The sequence below is a fragment of the Pseudopodoces humilis genome, chromosome 5 (genome assembly GCF_049639895.1).
Source record: "Pseudopodoces humilis isolate 2021_Gansu_Grassland_sample_001 chromosome 5, ASM4963989v1, whole genome shotgun sequence".
NCBI lineage: Eukaryota > Metazoa > Chordata > Aves > Passeriformes > Paridae > Pseudopodoces > Pseudopodoces humilis.
The window spans coordinates 48154894-48177393 of record NC_142204.1 but is presented as its reverse complement, the minus strand read 5'-3'; the positions used below and the strand labels follow the sequence as shown (position 1 = coordinate 48177393).

Sequence of the window (22500 nt, the reverse complement as noted above, 5' to 3'; positions counted from 1 at the left end):
AAAAAGACTGGAGGATAAAGTGTTTGAGAGCAGCCCTGCATGGAAGGACCTGGGGACAGTGGTGGATGAAAAAATGGACATGAGCTGTAAATGTGCACTTGCCACCCAGAAAGCCAATTTTATCCTGCATAAAAAGGAGCATGCTTAGCAAGTTAGAGAAGCAATTTGTCTCCCCACCCCACTCCGTACTCTGCTCTCATGATGTCCTACCCAGAGTCTGCATTCAGCTCTGAGGTCCCCAGTACAAGATAGACATGGCCCTGTTAGAGCAGGTCCAGAGAAGAGCCACAAAAATAGAGTGGGATACGTCTCCTGTGAAGGTGGAGAGAGTTGGGGTTGCTCAGCCTGGAGAAGAGAAGGCTTCAGGGAGACCTTTCAATACTTAAGGGTGCGTATAAGAAAGGTGGGGACTTTTTACTACCTGTCACCTGTTGTGACAGAAAAAGGGGCAACATTTGTACTTGAAGAGAGTGGGTTTACATCAGATATAAGGAAGAAATATTTTACATAAGGATGGTGAGACATTGAAAGAAATTTCCCAGAGAAGTTGGGGATGCCCATCCCTGAAAGTTTATGTCATCAATTTAATGACATAAAATGCTCATGGCAGGCAGGGTGGAGTAGATGATCTTTAAACATCCCTTCCATTCCAAATCATTCTATGATTCATTGCTATGCTTCTGTTTCCTTGCTTAAGAAGTTCTGACTACAGAACTTTTTTCCCAAATGATTTCAATTCCTTTAAGGGCGGCGTCAAGGTTTCTTTTATTGCACTTCAGTGGTTGGAGTGCAGCCACTGTATAAACAGAGAGGATAACAAGAAATAGCCATTAAAAATGCATTATACGTTAAGATATTAGTTCCTCTTGTATTGTAATTTTTTAGTATTGAGGACTGCATTTTTGCAAGGACAGTTCAAAGATTAATTTGATGATTAATCTGTGGAAGGATTAATATCTTAAAGGACTAATCAGGATACAAAATTTTCTTTTTTTTTCAACTATACTTTCTTACAGATTAACAGTAAATCAAGACTAAAAATCATGCAGTTCAGTTGTCTACACAAAAACAAATTTCCTAAGCTGTTCTTCCAGAAGCTTAAAAAAGCTTTCTAAGTTTTAGAAAACACTGCCATACAAACATCTCTTTCTGGAAGTGTAAATACAAGGAATAGCAAATTGGCTCTGGAAACTAACATTTCTCTCAACTCTAGATTTTTTTTTTCAAAATGAAAGTTTGAAAGGCAAAGTTCAGGCATGTTGGTTAGAGATGTAAAGGATCTTACACATATAATATTTTATATATGTTCTGAGGAAACAACAATAGAAGGTATATATAAAAAGAAAAAAGCTTTAATTTTTATTTTTGATAAGCAAAAGGAGATTTGAAGATTTGTGTATTTACAGATAGAAATATATTTAAATGTGATTATTTGCAAAATTTTGCACCACTATTTTTTTGTACAATAGGAGGACTGTGCTAAGAAAAAAATCCCACGTGATCAAAACTTTCTGATTTACCATATACTTGGAATCTGTATTTTAAGGAAGTTTAGTATTGTTTCTTGATGAACTAATCTTGTTCAGAACTAGGCAACACTTTTTATTTCTGACAATGAGAACAGAATAAAAAACATCATCATTAACTTCACAGATGTCAAAAACTTGAGAAAACTCTGGTACAGGATCAGGGAAAAAACTGTTACATGATGAAAGGCTGAAAATGGATGTCTTAGGTTATAGAAAGAGCAACTGGTCAGATAAAGGAGTTAAAAGTTAGTTCATACAGTGAACTGAACCATGTTGCTGGGGAGGTTTAGAGTCCCCATCTCTCTGGGCCTTTCCCAAATCATCCTTGGTGTTAGACACACATCTGTGAGAAGTATGTTAAGTCCCTGCTAACTCTTTGGGATGATAAAGGGATGGTGGAGACATCTCTTAGCAAGTACAACTATGACAACCATGTCCAAATCAAAATGCCTGTCTCCTTTGAATAATTGCTGGCAAAATATACCTCTACCTGAGCTCAGGGTGGCAATGCAATGTCACAAACAGAAAACAAGTACATGAAAGCAGCACCAGAAAAAAAAAATACAGCTAGGCTAAATTATTTTAAAGAACTCTTTGGTAAAGATATAAATAAATGAACATCCTCATTTCCATAGATTACCTTCTTTACAACTGATGGATCTACAATTATAAAGAAGACTCTTACTGCACTCCAGCCCTTTCAAAATAATACTCTCTGTGAGAGATGTTTTTAATATAAAAGAAGGATTCTAATATCTTGCAGATCTGCCTGCTCATCTCAAGACATTGCTTTTTCTTTGCTCATAGATTGCAGAACATGGAGTTCCTCTTTTCTGTGTGCCTCAAACACTCACTCTTCTGCATGCTTTACAGCTTTACATGAAAATTTTTCTCTCACTCTTTGCAACTGGCAAATTACAACTGCATACTGTATCCTTACAGAAACCACCATTTATAATGTTTAACTGGAATAACTGCCAGAGACAGGTAACAGTTGCTGGACACTTACAAAGGCCTTATCAGGACTGTAGGCTTTTGGAGAAGAGCTTTGTGGTTTCAGAGGAAAAAGAAAGATAACAGGACAGGCAACTGAGGGGTGAATATCTACTAGGAAGAAATATGTAAAGTAACTTCCAAATATTTAGGGATGAAGCCAAATTCTCAAAGCCTGCAATAATTCATCTTTATACAAGGTGAACTTGTCTTCTGAATTTTGCAGAAGATAAGTCTGATCTTGCCTTGGGAAAATGTGTTTAGTGTAATAGTTACTAAAATCCTACTAAAATCTAGAAAACAGCAACAAAACAAGCATTACATTCAACTCCTAAACATTAGAATGTGTGCTGTTGCTGACAGGAAAACAACCAGATTGTATAACCAAGTACATGATTTCTTAATTAAATTGAGTTGAGCTGGTGTCAACAAGGAGAAAATATACTTGATACAATATTCTTAATTACGAATAGCATATTTTCTACAGTGGATGCACTTCACATCAACTTTAAAGTAAGAGGATACCGAATAAAACAAAACAGCAGTGAGAACTCAGGATAAGAAAATATAAATAATTACAACAAGTTTTAGATTTGTTTAGTAAAACAGTGCTCATTCTAAGCTTTGAATAAAAGATTCAGTTTTTCTTTGGAAAACATATGAAGGCAGACAATGCCTTTTATAACCACCAGCACTGTGTTACTACAATAATCCTTTCCTTCTTCCAAACAAGAAATTTAACAGTTTAAGTTTCCCTGTATATCTTTCATGCAGTTCTATAGAAGGAAAATAAAAAAAAATAATTAGTTCATTAGTTCATTTCTCATTTGTATATGTGAAAAAGAAAAAAAAAAAAAAAAAACCACAAGAAGTTCAGCGATTAATTCTGAAAGCTTCCAGGAAAATTCCAGGATTCAACCCCTCCAGGATTCTCAGTGAACAAACTCCACAGTTCAGATCTGGGTCATCTAAACATTGTTGCCCATATCAACCAAAAATCTTTAATGTTCTGCTAAACTCTTTTAAGAAAAAGTGCTGTGGGACATCATGACAGAGAGATGGAGTCTCTCAGGCAGTTAAGTCAATGTAATGACTGGAAGGGAAAATACTTTGCTTTTGGCTTTGTATTGAAGTGGTGGTAGATGTTGAGAAAGAGAAGCTGCCTCGGTCAATGCGCTTACTGTGAGCTTTGTAGCCAAGAATATGATTTGCAACATGCCATGTTATTCATTTAAGCTCTTTTGGTGCCCTTTTATTTCACTCAGGGGTTGCAATAATCAGTCTAAAATCATGAAAGGATAATCTTTTTGCTGGGTTGCAGCTGAAAGCATTTTGTATTGCTATGGTGACTTAGGCACCTAGTAACTCTAGGGAGTTTTTTACTTTGGTATTCAATGGCACAAAGGACAATAAATTACATCATGTCTTGAAGTCCCTCCCAAGCATCTTTTGTATGAGACTTTAATTTTGATACTGTTGACTCACTAGCTTTCCTAGTGACTTCAGACAGAAGTGTATAAAGATGATGAATTTCCTAAAACTTAGATGAAGAAAGTTTTCCCAGGGGAATCTTTGGGACTGAAAAATTTCTAAGCCATATGTGTCATGACAACCTACATTGATTTTCTTTTATGTTTGCCTGTAAAACAAATAAAGATTCTTAAAAGTTAAAAAAAGTTAATACATAATTAGGTAGCTCTCAAGCAACTTTAAGTATTTCCCAAACAAACTGATGTTCCATTCAATCCATTCTTCCTCACAATTATATAGATAGCTTAAGCCCACAAATATTACATCTTCAAAACCAAGTGGTTAGTCTGGAGATATTCCTTCAACTGTACTGTCTATTCACTATCTTTACTTCATTACAATTAATGTGCTTCAGTATGAAAAAAAAAGAGAATGCTATCCTTGTGTAAACACAGTATGTTTTATAGAACTTCACATTTCCAGTGTAACTTTTAACATCAGACACCTGCATTTTTTATTTATGTTTTTGCTTATTGCCAACAGATGTCCCCAATTCTTTTATGTAGTGGGTATCCTGAACTGCAAGTGCAGTTTTGATTCAACTACACTGAGTGTTCCAGTAAACGCTGAGAGAAGATCCACAGCTACAGAATTCTTCAAACTGCAGAAGTTTGAAAATATTTCTGCCCAAGCCAATAGGGTGAGCTACTAAGCTCAAATAATACTGTGGCCAATATAATTATTTGTGTATGTTTTCATATTTTCGTATGTGAAAAGGTTTAAAATATTTTTATCTGAAGCATTTTTGCTTTCTAAAGACTTCTTTGTATTAAGTATTTTCCAGGCTTAACTTGTTGAAATACATTATGTACAACTTCTATTGCTATCTTTTTTTCCTAATAGAGGTGAACTAATATTTCCTCAGGAAGAGCTATATTACATCTTGCCAATATAGCTACAGATCTGTAGGATATCCCAAAACGATTTTGAAAGAAATTTTCCATTTCTTTTCCATACCACTATTTCAGATTTAGAATTTTTTATATTTATGCCTTCCTAGACAAATGGAGACAAATCCTCAAATCCTACAGTATTTTCATGTTATCTAATTCTTACTCTGTCTTTCTAAAATTTTACGCTATTATAAACAGTTTATTTTTTCTAAGTAGAAGTGAACTGTTTATTGATGTGAATATGTATAGCCACATAGGGAGATACTAATCCAAATATTGAGAAAGGGAAGAAAGTATTAGATGAGTAATTAAATACAAATTCCATAATGCTACAACTGTCACAGAATCTATTATTATTTCTCCTTGAAGATCAGGAAACACTTCCCCCATGTATTTATCAAGTATACTGAAATGACGAAGAAGTGGCATTACTTCCAGATAAAATAATGCCTACATGCAAATCTCTGGCTTTAAGCAGGAAAGGGAGGAAGGTCCTGTTATCACATATCCTTCTCAGGAAGCTGAGGGTATGCTACCTCATTTCACTAAGGAGACAGTGAAGCTACAATGTCCTCGTGGAAGAAGACTAGAAATATGATTCCTATAGAAGCACTACTCTTCAGTGGCGGTGTTTATGGATGTGCTTTGTTAACTTACCACTTTCAAATTACACCCTTACACCCTGGGCTCTCTAAGAGCCATTTAGAGAAAAAAAAAAAATTGGAAGTAACAGCCTTTTATTTTCTGAAATGTAACACTGAAGCACTAAACATGAAATCTGAAATATATCTTTATTTTCATATTTATCATTTTATCCATCACCAAGTATTTCAAGTACACCATGGTGGAGTTGGAGTTGCATTGACTTGGCAATGGAAAGCAGAGGCAACAGTCCTGGCTGGCAGGCACTGCTGTTGACAGGAGATAAAAGTTCACAGGAATAGTTAATTAGGCCACTAAAGTTTGTCTTCACTTCATCACTAGAGGAGATGTCATATGATGGAATGATCAATGCTCACAAAGCACCTCTGGTGCATCAAGCAAGGTAGGAGCAAGTGTGAATGAGTTTGTGTAATGATGATGTAACCAGATGAATGAGGCTTTTACAACCTCTAAACTAGACTTTCCTATTTATAATATCTGTTGATAAAATTTTAGCAGCCAGTGTAGAAGCAGCTAGTGTTCTTCATGCCCTCACTTCACTTACACTAGAATAAAAGGAAGGTGAGTCCCTTGGGGCAGGGGTAAAGAAAAATAATAATCACAAACCCCATAATTACCTATTGCACAAAACTGGTCTTGCAGCACAACTTTTCTTCTGTAATCAATTAAAAAATATGTAAACTCAGTTATTGATGTTTCTAAGATCCATCCCTTTTGCAAGTACCTGATATGACTTCACTAGTATCTGTAAAACGAAATCCAGAGCATCTTTCTCCTTAAGCCTGAATGCTAAAATTGCTATGTTGCTTCTGCTCACTCTCTCAGTGTTGTAAAGAAAACACACTCTGTGATCACTGGATAATACAGGTTAAGGGCTCTAGAATATCTCTAGGTGAACCCACTGCCTAAAGAAGGCACAGCTAGAAGGTCACAACAGATTGCTTGGGATTTTATCCAGTCAGGTTTGGGAAAACCTTGGAGGATATGGACTATACAACTTGCTTGTCGACATCCCCATCCATTGCCTAACTGTCCCCATGAGGAAAGAGGACATATATCCATATATCTTTATATCCAATCTCAAGCTCTCATTTTAACTTATGCCCTCTGTCTCTCATTCTACCACCATGGTAAAGAGTCTTGTTCCATCTTCTTGCTTATCTTCCTGTAGGTACTGAGAGTCAGATCACCTCAAAGCCCCCTCTCCTCCAGGCTGGTCTAGTTCAGCTCATTCAGCTCTCCCCAGAGGGCAACTGCTTCTGCTTCTGACCATGTGGGTTGACTTTTGCTGAACTCACCCCAGTTTACTGCTGGAATTCTTAAATTTGAGGTGCCAAAACTGGACTCAGATGGGGATTTTCCTTCCTCAGTGCAAGGCATGGCATTTCATAAAATTCCTCTTGGCCAAATCCTTCAGCCCATGCAGATCCTCTGAATGGCCATCTTACCCTCATGCATATTCACTGTTCCCCTAATTTGATATCATGTGCAAACCTAATGAGAAAGAGGTCCTGCAGGATATCAAGTAAAATGTAAACCAGGACAGGTCCCAGCATATTCTTACATTCCAGGAGAAATCAGAGAATACCCAGGTATTACCAGAGTAAGTCAAGAACAATTAATAACTGGATGTGAAGATCTAGCATGAAAATAGCAGAGGAAAGCTACTCTGCTTATGAGTGCCTACATATATCTAATATCAGAGGGGAGTGGGACAGCAGGAAGATACTCATTATTACCTGAAAATCTGAACTAAGAGAACACATAGTGCCATTTTAAAGAGATGAATATGCCACAAGCTATCTTAGGGTGTCTGGAAAGGAAGCACTATGAGGGCTGTTTAATGAAGAAAAAGGAAAAAAAATGAAGAAAAAAAGGGGTGATTTTATCTATACCTTTTGGGTTTTAGGGGAATATAGATAGCAGAAAATATTAAGACATTACACTTATATTCACAGGAAAAATAAAACCCAAGCTGTTTTAAAAAGTACTTATAAATTTATTGGTTAACAGGGCATATCCAATTAGTCATGACAAAACTGAGAAAATATTTCTTCCATTGGCATGGAAAAAGCTGTTATGGATTTCAACATTAGTGATTTTGCTAATGTTATAGACTAGTAAGAGTGTAAAAGGTTTCAAGACCTAATAAAAAGATTTCAGATCTGGGAGTGCTTTTCTTATTCAGAAAAAAAGAAAAGAAAAAAAAGAAAACGAAAACGAAAACAAAGATTAAAACATTTTGAGAAATTGAAACTGAGACGTGGGACTGTAAGAAGTTACAAGAAATATCAGATGGAGATTAGGAATGATTTGGAGTGACTGAAGACAGAATAAGAAATGAGGGAAAGCCAAAGACATGAAGACAAAGAGTTTCCTTGGATGAACTCCAGATCTCATTTAAGTCAATGGCAAAATTCCCCTTGACTTCATTAGGGCCATGATTTCGCTTCTGAAGTTTATTCACTGAAGATGTAAGGAAAATATGTAATGCATCTGACAGAACGCTTGGGGAGAGGGGAATAACCAAAGGTGAAACACATATATTTCCACCAGATGAATGAGGTGGAGTAGCAAGTATATGTAAAACCAGTAATTTTACTTGCTCTATCAGCCTTCTAAGAATAACACTGCAATAAAAAAGGAGAAGACATGGGTCTATTTAAATTTATAAATTCCTGTGAGAAACTCCCAAAAATCTACTCATGCTAGAAGTAGACACAAAGATTTGTCAGTCATAAAAGTAATTAAATGAAGAACAAAAGATTGTATCACAACATAGAAGTAGGTTAACAGCAAGAAATCTCTAAGATCCTACATTTGATTTTTATTTTGAATGTAATTATGAATAGCCCTGAAGATATAAACAGAGATAACAATATGATATATATAATTAGTTATATGTGGAAAAACACATAACTGTGGAAAAACCTCAAAGCTGACAATTCATGGCAAAATCAGTTTACTGCTGACAAATAAAAGAAAGAAAATAAACTACCCATATATGTCCATCTACTATAACCACTTGGGAAGTATATTATGAATCCTTCAATGGTGCTTCTGCTTGAGGAGTCAAAACCCAATATGTCAGACTAACTAGAGGAGAATAATGACAATGACAATTATATAAAACATGTTTATGTATTTGCAAGTAGGCCCTCACTTCAACTTCTATATTCAACGTACTTGACCACCCTTTAGCTATTACTCACTCACCCCAAAAACCATACAGAAGAATCCAGGAAAGAACAACAGAAGTGACCTATGGCATGGGAAACATACCTGTGGGAGGAAACTTTGAATTGATTTAACTCAGCTGCCTCTGAAGTCAACACTAGAGTAGTGGCTTGGAGATATGAGTAATAGTGAGATACTAAAAATATGGAAAGTATAGGAAAAAAGAACATGTTCACCTTTGCCTTATTCATACTTAAGGGTCACCCAATTTAATATGGCAGATTTACAATAATTTTATCCTTATAGTTATTACGCTACTAATTTATTATAAAAGTAAAAAGGCAAAATACTACTGCAAAAGAGAAGTTTCTAAAATCCTCAGTATGTTACACAGTTAGTGAGCTCTGATTTTCAAAATTATTATATATTTAAATCCTAATAAAAATATTAAGTATTCAATAATTCCAAGATGCCATCTATCATTAATCTACAGGAAAAATGTTTCAACATATATTGATCTTCACAATGCAGAAGCCAGATAGCCTTTAATTCATGAACACTAGGAGCAAACCTCTCATTTTTCCTTTCTATAGCATATGCACTTCCCAACTCAGGGATGACTTATCTGCTTCTCTACAAAATATACAAATGCATTTGATCCTGAAGAGGCTGGAGTTGGTGCTTGGTGCTTCCTGCCCTATCAGTTTAGGCCGGCCCAAGCATATGCAAATATAAACTGGTTCTCTTCAAATTAGGGTCAGCTAAAACACAGAGTTTCTTTTCAAAGGAAAGTTGGAAATGGACATTGGTGGCAAAATTAAAAGGAAAATATGCAAAACAAGTTTTTGAAGAACTTCACTTTTATAGTAAAGAGTCTGAGTGTAAAAAATATTGAAAGTAATAATAGAAATCCCCAACAATCAAACATGTTTTCTTCTTCCTTTTAGCTTACTACAAAGAAATGAGCATTGTATAGAAAAATTTCTAGAATATAAATTGACAGATTTAATTTGACAATTTTATTTTCCTTTAACAAAAGAAAATATTTTATTGATTAAAAATGGGCAGTGAAAACATAGAGGGGTTTTTTATATTACAAAACTTATAATTAAATTGAGCAGGTCTTGGTTTTCTGTCTATTGTTTGGGGTTCTCTTTTGTTATTATTATTATTATTATTATTATTATTATTATTATTACTATTACTATTATTAGACTTGGCCAGAAAAGGAAAAATCTATAAATATGGATATCCTATTTGCACTAATATATTAAATTTTGAAAATTGATAAAGACATCATCTTTCTGAAAAACTGGCATATTAAAAATACACTTTCTTTAAATATCAAACGAGGCTTAAAGCCCACCTACAATTAGCCCTTCTTACAGGATCAAAATTTTTAAGAATCAAGTTCTGACTAAGAACTAATGCCATCTAAGAAGATGACATTAACATAGATTTTCTGATTCTAGCAACTCTTACTAAAATTCCCATCCTTGACATTTGCTTGCTCCCTTTGGTGTCTAAATAAATGTATTTTCTCTGATAGAACCACAAGAAAGTAGAAACTTGACTAGAAATTAGCTTAGGGCACAGGCCTCTAAAGTCTTTCAACCCATCAACTGCATCTAGTTCAAACGTCTAAAGTTAACACGCTAAACAAAGAAAAGTATTAGGGAGAAAGAGTACAGAAGTTTTTAAAGCAAAATTTCAAAGCAAAATGACAAAGTACTAGAGATTGCAGTGTGAATATTTTTGGGGTTATTGAAGAGCCATAAAAATAGCAAGCCCAGAAACAACAAAGTTCAAGACAAGAGGCTGTGGATCTGGCATGCTCTGTAGTATTTAATGGCTGGGAAGTTTTAAAAATTGTATGAGTTACACAGACACTTAGCAGCAACAATTAAATACCTCAGTATTATTTGTGGGTTAGAGCTGATAAATATTCTCTATTCAAAATCTGGAAACCTATTCAATGATCCAGGAAAAGCTGAGGGAGAATTTGGACTGTGTTGATATGTAGGGTTTATACATTTTAATATAAATACATGCCAAATACAATTGTTTTTCTATTTCTATTGAAAACTTTTACATCAATAAAACTTTTGGCAAACACAGAGCTGATCAGATAAATAGTATGGGACAACTCTCTCAAGGGAGTTGACAGCTCCTCCAGGTTTAGTGTCATTGGTAAACTCACCTAGTATCCCTTCCAGTCCTGCATCTATGTCATTCATGAGGATGCAGAAGAGCACAAGGCCAAGGATGGAGCCTGTGGAACCCCACTAGTGCCAGGTCACCAGTCTGATGCCACCCCAGTCACTGTAACCCTTTGTGTCTGACCCATGAGCCCACATGTAACCTGCTTATCCAGCTGAGTGATGGACCCTTTGTCCACAAGGATCCTGTGAGAGACAGTATTAAAAACTTTACTGAAGACCAAAAAGATCACATCCACTGGCCTTCCTAGATCTGCTAGGTGGGTTACCTTATCATGGAAGGAAATCAGGTTTGACAGCCTGAACTTCCCAGCCATTAAGCTGTGCTGGCTGTGACCAATGACTGTGCTGTCTTCTCTTTTTTCTCAATACTTCCCAGAATAAGGTCTTCCATGATTTTGGCAGACACTGAATTGAGACAAACAGGCCTGTAGCTTACAGGGTCCTCCTTCTTTCCCTTCTTGGAAACTGGGACAATTTCCACTCAGCTGGGACCTCTCTGGATTCCTAGCCGGACTAGCTTGATCTGGTAAAACAACCCTGGAGAAAAGCCAGTGTTCAGCTGTGGGTTTTTTTGCTGAATAGCTAAAGGTAGCTTTAACAAGTAGAATGACACATCACACTCAACACAGACCATTGGATCAGAGTGACTTGTTAAGGACTTTCTGCACTACCCTTACTGACATTACTCAAATTAGCTGAATGTTATGCTCACTATGTATTTCTCTGTGAGGCCAACTTTCAATTTGATCTTAAAAATAAGAGTACTTAAAAGTATTTAGCAATGATAGCTGTTCCAAATCACAAAATAAATCTGAATCATTTAAATCTGGATCTGAACAATTCCACTATCTTTGTAAAACATGGCATACCTGAAAAAGTGCCTACTTTTTCAAGATTTATGATATGGATTGAAAGAAAAAAGGGCTAGAAGGGACTTCAAGAGATCATGAAGTCCCTTAATTTTCTTCCCCTACCCCGAAATAGGATAATTTATACTAAAATCACTTTTGACCACTTTAATTTATTCTTAGAAGGTTCCAGTATCAGTGGTTACAAAGATTTTCTGTGTTGGTACATGTATCAGCACTTTATTATCCTGAAGTCAAAAAGATGGGGATTTTTTTTCTGGTGTCTATCCTACCTGTTCTTGCCAAAATACCAATCAATTATTTCTTGTCCCATTCCCAATGGATAAATTCTTTCCCATCTCCTCTGCACTGTGTTCTAAAGGCTGTCATCATTTCTCACCTAGTTCCTCTCTTCTCAGAGAACCTAGTATTTTTAGTCTTTCCCCAGTCTTCAGAAAAGACCAGTCAGAAGAACTGCATGGAAGACAGAGCTTACTTTTATATACAACATTCCTGTTAAGTATGCTCTCAACAACCACATACCTTTGTCATATTTGTCACCAGCTTCTAGCATTATGAAAGACTGTGCATCCAGTCATTCTAACTTTTTTCAGAACATTTCACCAAATTGTTAACATATGAATATTAATCATGCCTCCCATTGTTATACTATTGCAGATTTACCATTTAGATGTGAAGATCAACATGCTGGATGAATATGCTATATCTCTATAATTTCTGCAAGAAAACACAAATACAGCCTGCTTGCAGACTCAGCTGATTAGGAAATATCTGACATATCACAGAGCCTAGATTAATACATTCTGCCTCTTAACCACATACTTTGGCCTGTGCTTAACACAGACTTCGGCTTCACAGGGCACTGTATTCCTGCTGAATGAAATATATACAGTGCAATACATTTGTCATTAATACATCTGTATATAACTACAAAATAAAAATACATATGGTTTAAATTGTACTTCCAGTAGCTCCAGATAGATACAAACACATTATTATTTCTCTCATGATGCTATGAATAAAGGGCATGCATAGTAACAGAACACTACTTGATGGGTGCTCATCTCATGCTATGTCACTGCCACCAGGCATGGTTTGCCTTTAGGCTTTATGTACCTATAGCCCAGTCAATGGCAACTGGCTTTGTGTCAAGCCCTTCTCTGAATGAAGTGATGTTATTCTACAGGGGGACAGAAGTCTAAGTAATATACAACTTCTATTCAAACTACATCTGAACGTCCTTCTCAAAACCCAAGTAATTCAATTATTACCTAAACACTGCAAGAGTTTGTGGCAGGGATTTGACAAACCTTTCTGTTGTGCCTTTGTACAGCACTTTCCACAACAGGGTTCTCAATCCATCCATAATGGTGTATATTAAAATAAACCATAACAGTTTAGCTGAATATAGCTGAAATAAGCCTTTCCCCCACAGGAACAGAGACGAAGAAGAAGTGCTTTATATACAAACACATCTGGAATTCTTCAAAAACCTGTTAATACCTACCCACATAACTAAATCCAAACTGAGTCTTTTTATGGAATGGCTTGTAGACACATGAGGAAAATGGACAGTCTGCTCTATCAGAAACAGTCTGTTTGGTCTACAAAATAAATGTTCAAAGCTCACAGTGTGCTGTCTAGAATACATTTGAGAAAGATGAGGAAGAGTAAAAAACACTCTGTAAACTGAAACACATATCAGTGTAACTAAATTTGAATATATTTAGTCTGAAAATTGGAATATAGCTTATAATCATCAAAGGAATGAAGTTTCACAATGTCTTTCAAATTTGAGATGGACTGTGATAATTTTAGGACAGAAATTTTAATATGTGGTTGCCCACAACATGACTCATCTCCTGCACACTTGGAGCAAGAGGAGGTAAAAGCTCAGAGGTCATTTTTTCAGCTATGATGTTTGATAATGCCAAATTTGCAAGGAATGAAGAAAAGGAGGGAAAACATGAAGAGAAATAAAACTCAATTTTGGAGGAATTCCCTAATTACCCAGACTACTACTATCATAGCATAATACTGCATCAAATAAACATATCACCTTATCTATCTCAATCAGAAGCTTATTAAAGTTTTCGAAAAGCATCAGTGGAGCGGTCACAATCATACAAAGATTCTGCAGCATCATTAAATCCTTATTAATGGGTACAGTGGAATGACAAACTTGGTAAAATTTTGGTATAAGAGGGAGACTACTGGATATGTTCAGCCTAATTTAATATACACTTTCAGTGCTGCTTGTTTGGAGTAAACCACCAGAATACTTGCAGTTATAACCCTAACAGAAATTACATCAGGGTCATACCACACATATGCATTCCCAGCACTGTTCTAAATCAAAGGCTTTTGTTAGATGAAACTGCACTTAGCCAGAAGATTGGGAACTTTGCTTTTGCATATGGACTTTAGCAGGTATAATCACATCTTTATCCATCTTGAAATTTAGTAACTATACCGTGACCTACACATGGGGTTTCACAAGACATGAAGGCTTCCTATAAAGTCTTAAAAAAACCCAACCCTGAATTGGAATTTTTAGTCTTTTAAAATGTGTAAACCACCTAGTTTTCTCTGAATTCTAGAGATTAAACAATAGTCAAGTAATAATTTCTCAGCATAGTGTCTTACATTTTTCATGGAATGCTTAGATCTATGGATCATAATTTAAAGTACTGGTATAAGTGTTATCAGTTGGATATAACTGTATGTTTTTATTTGACTTTTTATGTGATAGGCAAGTTTAAAGACAGTTTGAAAAGATGTATTTAGGAAATAGTATTTAGGGAGTCCACTTTCAAAAATTTTGGCTTATAATATTACAGTTACTTAAGAAACAAATGTAATCATCAATAGTGGATAAAAGTTGTTACTGTCTGTAAAGTTTTAGAAATAAACTTTAACAAGCACTGTCATCTCAGCTTCTGCATTGTGCAAAGACAGGACTGTCTTATGAACTAATTTTAAGAGTTAACCACATTGCAGAGAGATTTAGTTGTGCAATGTCAAACAAATTTTTAACATCTGCAACAACACTGAAGATGCTGCCTTTTCTTATACAGCCCTTTTATGCAAAAAGCGAAAGTATCCTGTGCACAGACTGAGAACTCATGATAGCAGTACCACAAAGTTTTCAGCAAGACAGCTTCCAAAAAGATTCTGTGAAACCTCATAGGAGCCTGCCAACTTATACAAGCCATGCTATGGGGATCTGACTCTTTTCATCTGAAGGCACTGTATCTCTGGAGTGATCTTTTTGTTAAGAGCATTGGGAACGTACTCTGGAAGTGCAACAACCGAGGCTGGAATAATATAAAAAAGAAACAGCAACTTCTGATCAAAAGTAAGACATGTAACATTTAAGAAGCTAGAGACGAAAGGATAAAGAACACCGTCAATATTGGAAAATAAGTAAATTGATGAACAAAAGTAAATGTAGAGGACAAATGGACTGAAAAGTAATGTAATGTAAAATAAAATTTAAAAATGAGAATATAAATATTTAGGGAAACATTTAAGTGAAAAGTTGTTTCAATGGGAATGTTGAAAAATATTATCAATCAAAACATCATTGCTTATTTTTCCATTAGTGTCCACAGGTAAATGGCTCTGTACAAAAGTCAAAATTATTTCACTGCATATTCTCACAATAGAACTTCTTTCAATGGGAATATGTTCAGACAAAAGCCATAACCTTTAAGATCCCATTTCCTAGCTGTTCCTCTTTTCATATAAAAATAAAAGTTGTCACAAAGTCTCTTTGCCCATTATCACCCTTATGTTAGATTTATGAATAAAAATGTGTGAAATTAAATTATACAGGCATTAAAATATCATGTGATTAGGTGAAACGTTTTTGATGAACAAGGATACCCAGAAATACTGCAATTGCTACCACATTCATCTACTCAATTACATGCTTCTCACCTATTTAATAATGCTTGTTATCTCCCTGTTAATTGATGTGTTTCGTGAGTTTATTTTCTTATATACTATGTCAAGTATTATACAATGAACAAGAGACTTGGATCATAGCAGTCCCCTAGAACAGAACAAGCCTCCAAGGTAAATGCAAAGAGATCATGAAATGGGACAATGAAACGATAACAAAAAAAAAAAAAAAAAAAAAAAAAAAGAAGGAAAGACAGGGGATTGGAACATTATGAAGTTAAAGAAACAAGGGAATGAAAGGGATTAGAACTGGAATGATAGGTAACCTACTGTAAGTGGTGTGAAAGCTTAACAGTGGGGGACTGGAATAATCAGATATGGGAACGACCTGACAATGGAATGCTTTCAAACTGAAGCACCTCAAAAGTAAATGATCTTAGAGCAGAATAATCATATTTGCCTCTGGGAATAAAATTTAAAGATAAAAAAAGTTTGAAAAAAAAATAACAAGTTTGATGATTATGCAGATAGAACTGCAGAGAGAAATGATCCAGTCAGGGCAAGAGTGAGAAAAGGTAAAGGAGTAGGGTTGGGAACGACAGGAGAATAAAAAGAAAAGGTGACTGAAACCATAGATGCTTGGAACTCACTTTTTCCACACAAAATCGGAGACGAAGGACTACACTGGATAAGGTCTTTTTTTTTTTCTTTTTTTTTTTTTTTTTTCAGATTGACTCTTACCCTTGCTCATTTGGACAAAAGTTATCCTTTCTCATAACAACCTACCATAACATTTTCCAGAAACAGCTTTAAAGATCATGGAATATATATGTGTGTGTGTCTTGACATTTGGCTTCAAACAATTCCCATCTTAGGGAGTACAGCACTACAATAGCTGAACATAAAGACTCATATAGGAGATGATGTATGAACTCACTTTTTGAGAAGCAGTTCCAAAATTGTATTTCTTGTTTTCACTTTTCTAAAAACACTATCAACAACTAAAATTCTAGAAATCAGAACGGCATTAACTCCAGGATTCTGGATCTGCTATTAGGAACTGGATGATTTCAGTAAAACACTTGAGAATGAGTTTAGTTGCATTGTCTTCAGTCTACACGGTCACAGAGTGAGAAGGGAGACAACCATGATGATAGGCCCTTCCTCAGAACCTCACCAGAGGGATATCAGTTTACCCTATCACCTTTTCTAACTCCTTCCACCCCTTATTTAATGAGCTGCAGTGAGTTTCAATAGAATGGCATAATCGCCCCGTTGTTTCCTATGGTAAGACTCCATTTTCTCAGTCTGCCATTTTCCTTGTTTCCTCATGACCAATTTCTTTCAGTTTCCTCAACTGCTATGGAGAGCTTTGCAGATTAAAATCGTACCTTTTCCCCCCAGGACTATACAATAAAGTGGCATTTTGCATGATGCATTTGCCATGACCATGGGGACAAGTGATGTGCTAAGTATTCTGGTGATAAAACACCCGGTCTGTGCCAGCTGCAATAATCACTGAAGTGTAATCAGTCTAGAACAAATGCAGAGACAAACACCAGAAAAATACTTGAACTTGATTTCCATCCCTTATTTGCTATCCCCAAGAGTGAGAACTCTTGAATGCATAATAGATACAGGAAAAGTAATAGCACAAAGTTGATTTCACTATGATCCTGATGTTCATTTAAAAATCTAAATTTATTAGTTCTGAAAGAACAGACCTTCAAATCCCACCAAAGCTCATCAGCAGTATGCTTTCTATTACATACAGATTGAAAAGAAGTCGCATTTTCAGTAATGCATGAACTGTCAGTATTGCTCCTAAGTATCATCTCATGTCTCATCCAATGCTGTTGTTCCTACAGGAATAATAAAAGTTTTGTCCAATGTTTCCCACAACCCAGCTTTAACTGCACTAGTTTGCATTTGTTTTCTTTAGTTCAGAATTCTGCATTTATACTCCAAAAGTGTGTACTGTGGAATTTACAGTTACATCCATGTACAATCGTTATGTAAGATTAACAGCACCTAGTTTTACATAAATAATGAATCTTTGTGCATAAAATATCTTCAGTTCTGTTCATCACTTTGAAACCTGTTGCTTATCAGCTCTAACTCATAATAATTTCGGAGAAGTAGTCCATGTTGAAATAATGAAAGAAGAAACAGTCTTAAGCATTGACTTAAAATACAATTGCCTGATATTGATTGCTGACAACTGATCTTAGAAGAAATTTAAGTTTTGAACAGAACATATTTGGCTACAATAAGTAACACATTTTCTCAGTGAAGATTTATGTCAAGGAAGCACTCAGCGCCTACATACCAAGAATCAGATTTGAAGGCCAGTCAAAGATAGAACTTGGATTAAACTTCTGTGCTGAAGTACAGAAAGAAAACCTAGGACTTAAGATTCCGTATCCATATGCTGCATCCTGAATCATGGAATTGCCACCTTTTATCAGCTAGAGAAAGGAAACTGGAAGGCACATAAAATTTCAGATGTTTTATGCAACAATTAACGTAAGAGTTACCCCAGCTACCAGGCCATGGTTGTACTGATCATCTGCAACTTACTGCGGTATTTTTAAGCATTCAGCATAAGAAATGGAGCAGTTTATATTTCATTACCTGAGGCCAAAATTTTAGAAGTTTTAAAGTGCCCTAAATACACTGGCTAGAGCTCACTACACTTAACAAACATTTAAGCGTGATAGAGTTACTTGAAGTTATAGACCTCCTGCCTTTCTCTAGTCAATAAACAGAGACTATTTTCTAAGTGAGTTGATTCGTTTGCCTATGCTAAGATACCTGGTCACAGATGGGTAAATCACTGACTCTAACTGCTTTTACTATTGTGTTTCGCAAAACCAGATGTGAAGTACTAGGTTCATATCCAAGAACTGAAAGAATTTCCCCACACTCTGACATTCAGTAGCTAAGACACTACAATAACAGAAATCAATGTCTCTGGTAATGTTCCAGTGCTCAACTGCAGATATACTAACTTGTGCACACAAAATATGCTAAAAACATTAACATGATCATCCCAAAATAAGACAGTTTTGCTATCATATGGTTTTATCACATCTGATAAAATGACAGCAAAATTTAAACAACCAATGCCTAACCAAGATGCTTGACTCTGACACTGTCACTGGGACTCTTTTCACATTTCCTGCTGAAATACTAAACAAATGCCTGCCTCTGGAAGCTTGTCTAGAATACAAACCTTCCCAGTTGAGTGCTTTGATCTCTATATTGTGCACAAAACCTCTTTCCCTAACACTTTGCTCCATTGTTCCTGCACATGTGCCACCTACAAGATGGCAGGCAACATTGCTCAGCATATACCTGCTGCTGTGGCTAGTGTATTTTCTTGGGAATCAGGAGATGGAGGTTTAATTACTTGGAGATTAATAGAGCCTCCAAATTCACAGGTGAGTGCAATAATTATCACACCTCAAAATAAAAACCTCCCTTCTCTAGGGGAGAAACACTCACACTTCCTGGGTGAACCTTCACAGGATACCAAAAGCAAGTAGGTGCTTGTGCCAGTTTTCTTTACTAGTTCATCAACTATTTTTGAGGTAAAAAAAAATAAAAATATTATGCTAGATGTGCAAGCAATGCAAAATTTAAATTGTGTCTTCATTGTTTTCCGTATTCTTCACTTGTTTTACTTCTGTATTGCTTTAATTATATTATTTTCTCATTTTCTTATGTAAAGACCTTTAACAAAAATGAAGGTCTCTGACCAACATGGTCACGGTGACAAGGAAGAGGTCACCTTTTCCTTGGTCCTCTGCCTCCCATGCAAGCCTCTCCCTACCCTGGTCTTTCCTTCCAGATTGCATTCATTCCCTTTTTCTCCCCGCAAAGAAAAGCAAAAAATGTCACAAGTGAGTGGCCACCTAGCTTGCATCTTTTGCCTGATGGCTCATGGTCTCACAGAACCCCAGAATTCTTGCACTAAATTTGGTGCAAGGGATGAATGCGCATAGATTCTTTCTCCAGTGGTGACTCAGGGCATTTACATTCTGTTGCTTCAGTCTATCAAGAACTGAGCAACATGTCGTCACAAATTTCCAAGGAGTCAACATAGCAAGTCCCAAAAATGCCAATTTTGACAAATGACACATCATAGAAACGTGAGAGTAAAGCTGAATCTCGAGTTAGGGTGTAACTAAGGTATTTGCCTTTGTTATAGGCAAGAATGACTTCAATATGCACTATTTTAGCTACAAACACAGCTATAAGTGTAGCCATGCCTACATAATCATATGCACAGATATCACAGTTTATCAGGCAGAATGGCAGACAGAACATAGGATATGTAAACAGATCTGCCTAACACTTACAAAACAACTTTAATAGCAAGTGTCATTCTTTTCTGTAAAGTAGCTGTTTTTAACACACATGATCTAACTCTTGTTTGCTCTTTAAAGTTTTATTGTCTTGGCATTTTATACAGGAAGAGAGCATTAGCATACTCAGGAGAACTGCTAAAAGTAAAAGGCCTCAAGCTACCCACTGCATGGTTGATAGCATAAAGCATGGGATATAAAAACTTTTGTCTGATTGCTCACTTTACTTGTTTTAGAGTAGTGTTACTCTCAAGAGCATATATTCATGTTCTTTCTACTTCAAGTTTTATTACTTCTTTTGTATTATTTAATACATCTAAAGACACTTCCAAAAGACAAATTTTTCCATTTTGAAAAAGTAATGGTTTGGAACCTGATAAAATACATGAATGTTCACAGTGTATTATTTTCAAAGGCAAATAGAATAAATGTACAATAAAACAATTAAATGCATGACAATAAATATTTCTATGTGATCACAGATATATTAACATGCCAAACAAAAGAAGAAAAAAATCAGTAAAATATTTTCCCTAAAAAAGGTCAGATCAAAATGGATTCTTCACACATCAGAGCATAAGTAAAAAAGGGAGCCTGGTCTCAATTACTGTTACTGTTAAATATCCCACTCTAGCAATTAAAATGAACATTTAAAATGTGAAAGAGAAAATGGAATGAAAAAAGGCAAATGAGATCAGCTTTTTAAACCATAAAAAAAAAAAAAAGATACCATAATTTTAGATACACTTAAAAAATCATCCTACAGTAAACTTAAAAGTAAGTCTACTTACATATCGCACTGCTAATTATTATATAAATAACCTGGGAAACAATACCTCCAAGATACATGTTTTACTATTTAGTAAACAAGAAACTGCCATGTTTGACACCACTGATTAAGGCCAGGCATTTCTAAAGCTTCAGACACATTTCTGAAATCCACAATACATCAATTTTTAATACTTCCACTCTCTCAGCTCCATTAAAAAGATGGTAGGGGAAAGAATTTAGAGTAATTAATGATATAGTTAGCTGCTAAATATTAATAGGAATCGTAGTCTTGCATAAAATATAACATATAAACCTTGCCAATACAGACGCACCAGTAATTAAACTTGAATATGTAATTACACTGATTTATATGACAGGCAAAAAGTTACACTTTACTGGCTTCTATGTAAACTGTGGGTAACAGTTAAACTTTGCATTTTATGGTTTATATAAACGGGCAATATCTCTACTACAGTTCATAAATGGTTTAGAGAGTCATAGTTAAAATTACAACTAATTCCAGTATGAACATTCTGACTATACCTTACAAACCAGGCTCTGAAAATGACCACAGAGATCAGCCTTCCATTACATTCGGAGCTTGAAGCAAATTTATGAGGTTTTAAAAAAAAAAAAAAAAGACAAAAAAAAGCTTATAGCAATCACTACAAAGTAAATGGAGACTCATCTATTTAAATGTTTTAATATAAATGTTTTGTTTCAAATGTATAGCTCCAGATGTTTCACTTAGCACCTTTCAAAGCTCTTTTGAGTAATATTGTGCCTTAGACTAAGGCATTTTTTCTTGGAAGAAAGCTGACTGGACTTACATGTGAGGCTGAGGAGAGCAGCCTGGACTGCTATTTCCATTACTGTCAATGTGATCCAGCGAACCATTGAGATCTTCATGCACTGCCTGCAGTAAGCCACTGGATGCGTTATTTATCAGTCCTGGGTTACTTAGCAATGGTAAACTACTCTCTGCCAGTGCAGCCTACCAAAATGAAAAGTAAAACCAAAATTATTAGTCTATACATAACACTCATACATGCACGAACATTTAGAAATATACACACACACAACAGCTCATTTTGAGTGCTTGTTGAGGCGGTCAGAAGGATTTTGCGCATTTCCAATTATTTCCACATTCTGAATATAACAGCATTTCTATTTCTGGTTTACTCTTTCTTTTGCTTAGGTTTCATTATTTTCCATTTATAACTATGTTCTGATATTCATGGCACTTTCTAGTTTTACATCATTTTTTGACTTTGAATTACACTTAACCCCTTTGCCCTTCCACACAATGTATGGCTCCTTTATAATGCAGGCAGCTGCTATACTTTAAAAAATGACCAGAACTTAACTCAAAATAAAAAAGTCCTGACATTTGCCTCTTCTGCATAAAAATTATATATTATAATTAAACTTTAAAGTTTTTGCCATGAGCACCATGTTCCCCAACACTATGATGTGAAATCATTTATGACAGCTTGGATAAATATTAATGCATATCCACATGCATTTGCAAAAGCTTCTATCAATCTAACATTTGCAGCAAAACTGAATGTTCCAGA

The 22500-nt window shown here is 35.5% G+C and overlaps 1 protein-coding gene across 8 annotated transcripts in view; it reads right to left on the bottom strand.

Annotated features, from left to right (window-relative positions):
• The window catches only part of FOXP2 (forkhead box P2), a 400421-nt gene that overhangs the window by 8116 nt on the left and 369805 nt on the right, over window positions 1-22500 (bottom strand). For all 8 annotated transcript variants that reach the window (XM_088054802.1, XM_088054799.1, XM_088054803.1 and 5 more), the window contains one exon: window positions 21754-21917. In XM_088054802.1, the coding sequence (XP_087910928.1) occupies window positions 21754-21917 (164 nt within the window). The remainder of the gene's footprint in view (window positions 1-21753; window positions 21918-22500) is intronic.